Source organism: Bipolaris victoriae (assembly GCF_000527765.1).
Source record: "Bipolaris victoriae FI3 unplaced genomic scaffold scaffold_486, whole genome shotgun sequence".
Lineage (NCBI taxonomy): Eukaryota > Fungi > Ascomycota > Dothideomycetes > Pleosporales > Pleosporaceae > Bipolaris > Bipolaris victoriae.
Window position 1 is genome coordinate 1 of NW_014574906.1, and position 1,697 is coordinate 1,697.

The window sequence follows — 1,697 nt, forward strand, 5'->3', positions numbered from 1 at the left end:
AAAAAAAAAAGATTAAAGTGGTATAGCCCGACGGGGTTATAGAATAATATTTAATATTATTTGGCGATATTAGTGAATACGGTTAAAGAAGCTTAATAAACTTTAAGACCGTCGGCCATATAAAGGGTCGCTACAGACTGGGTCACTAATGGGTGGCTGAAATGCTGCTTAATGTACAGTCGGAACTTTAGTTAAATGTGTTTAACTAATAAAATATACGAATTCAAAGTTATTTTAGCTTATTGTTAATATATTAAGTAAGTTTTTATGTATTACCTGACTGTGACCATGAAGGCCTTGAGCTTATGTCTGTATCTATAAATAAAGTGTTACAGAAACAAAACACTAATATTAACCAGTCGGAAGAAACTTGATTAAAGGAAAGAGAATTAGAATTAGATTGGTTTAGTGGATTTTCAGAGGCAGAATCCATGTTTTATATATCTACTACAGGAGCTTTATCATTCAAAATAAAATTACATTGAGATGATAGACAAACTTTAGTATACATAAAAAATTTGTTAAGTGGGTTGGTAAATCGAGAAGTAGGTGTTATTGTAGATTCAAAAAACCAACATGAATCTTATTATATAGTAGCCAAGTTTATAGATATACTAGAAATACTTATTCCTTTATTTTCAAAATATTATTTTACAACTTCTAAGTTTTTAGATTTTCAATGTTTTAAGGAAGCAGCTGAAATAAGAAAAACATCTTATAAAGAAAAGAGAAAATTAAATAAAGAAGAATTAAACCAAATATTAGAGATAAAAGCTACTATGAATAGTAACAGATCGGAGTTTGACATGAATGATCTTCCTAAAAAATTTTTAAGTCCTTCTAGACTTATAGGATTTATAGAAGGGGATGGTGCATTCTGTATACCTAACATGATTCCTACTCTTTCGATTAAACAGCACTCTAAAAATATACACTTTTTATATGAAATTGCTGAATTTTTAATTAAGTTACCGTATTGCCCAGAAATAGAGACTAAATTAGATAAATTGAACACTAAACCTACTCCTGGAGTATCTAGAGATAGTCCTACTACATGTATTTTAAGTGTTTCTAATATTCTTCAACTTTATAATTATATTTTACCTTTTTTTAAAACATTAAGATTTAAAACTAGAAAAGGTGTAGATTTTCAATTATGAGAATTAGCAGTAAAACTTAAAGCTCTAGGGCATACAACAAACCCTGAAGGTAAAAAATGTTTCATTGAAATAAATAAGTATATTAATAAACGATATACTACTAGCACTTTGGTAGCGGAAGCTCCAAACTTACAAAAAATTTATGAAATATTAAACAAACCTCCTATATTTGATTTATCTTCAGGGTTATCTTATAAATCTCTATCCGATATTATTAAAGTATCTAAAAAAGGTCACTCAGGATTCGGTGGGAATGTTTATGATAATGGTGAATTAGTAGTAGGTTCTCCTTTCTCTTCATATACTCAAGCAGCTTTAGCCCTTGGTAATATTAATGTTTCTTCCGTTATATCTAAAAAGATAGATACTGACAAGCTTTATAAAGGAAGATATAAATTTGAATCTTCTGTTTAGCCTGATATTTGGTCACAAAATTAAATACCTCTTTCTTACAATAAGCAAGTTTGTATGTATTGCCCTACGGGCAAATGTCACTATGAGGTAAAATTTTTGCCTCAAATGTATAACTAAAAAAAA

The 1,697-nt window shown here is 28.8% G+C and overlaps 1 protein-coding gene across 1 annotated transcript; it reads left to right on the forward strand.

Annotated features, from left to right (window-relative positions):
• Window positions 1–1,163: 1,163 nt before the first annotated feature.
• COCVIDRAFT_117205 (hypothetical protein) lies at window positions 1,164–1,574 on the forward strand (the record flags this gene model as incomplete). Its single annotated transcript, XM_014694486.1, has 1 exon — window positions 1,164–1,574. A coding segment is annotated over one exon (411 nt), but the record flags the coding sequence as incomplete, so codon positions are not given.
• Window positions 1,575–1,697: the final 123 nt, after the last annotated feature.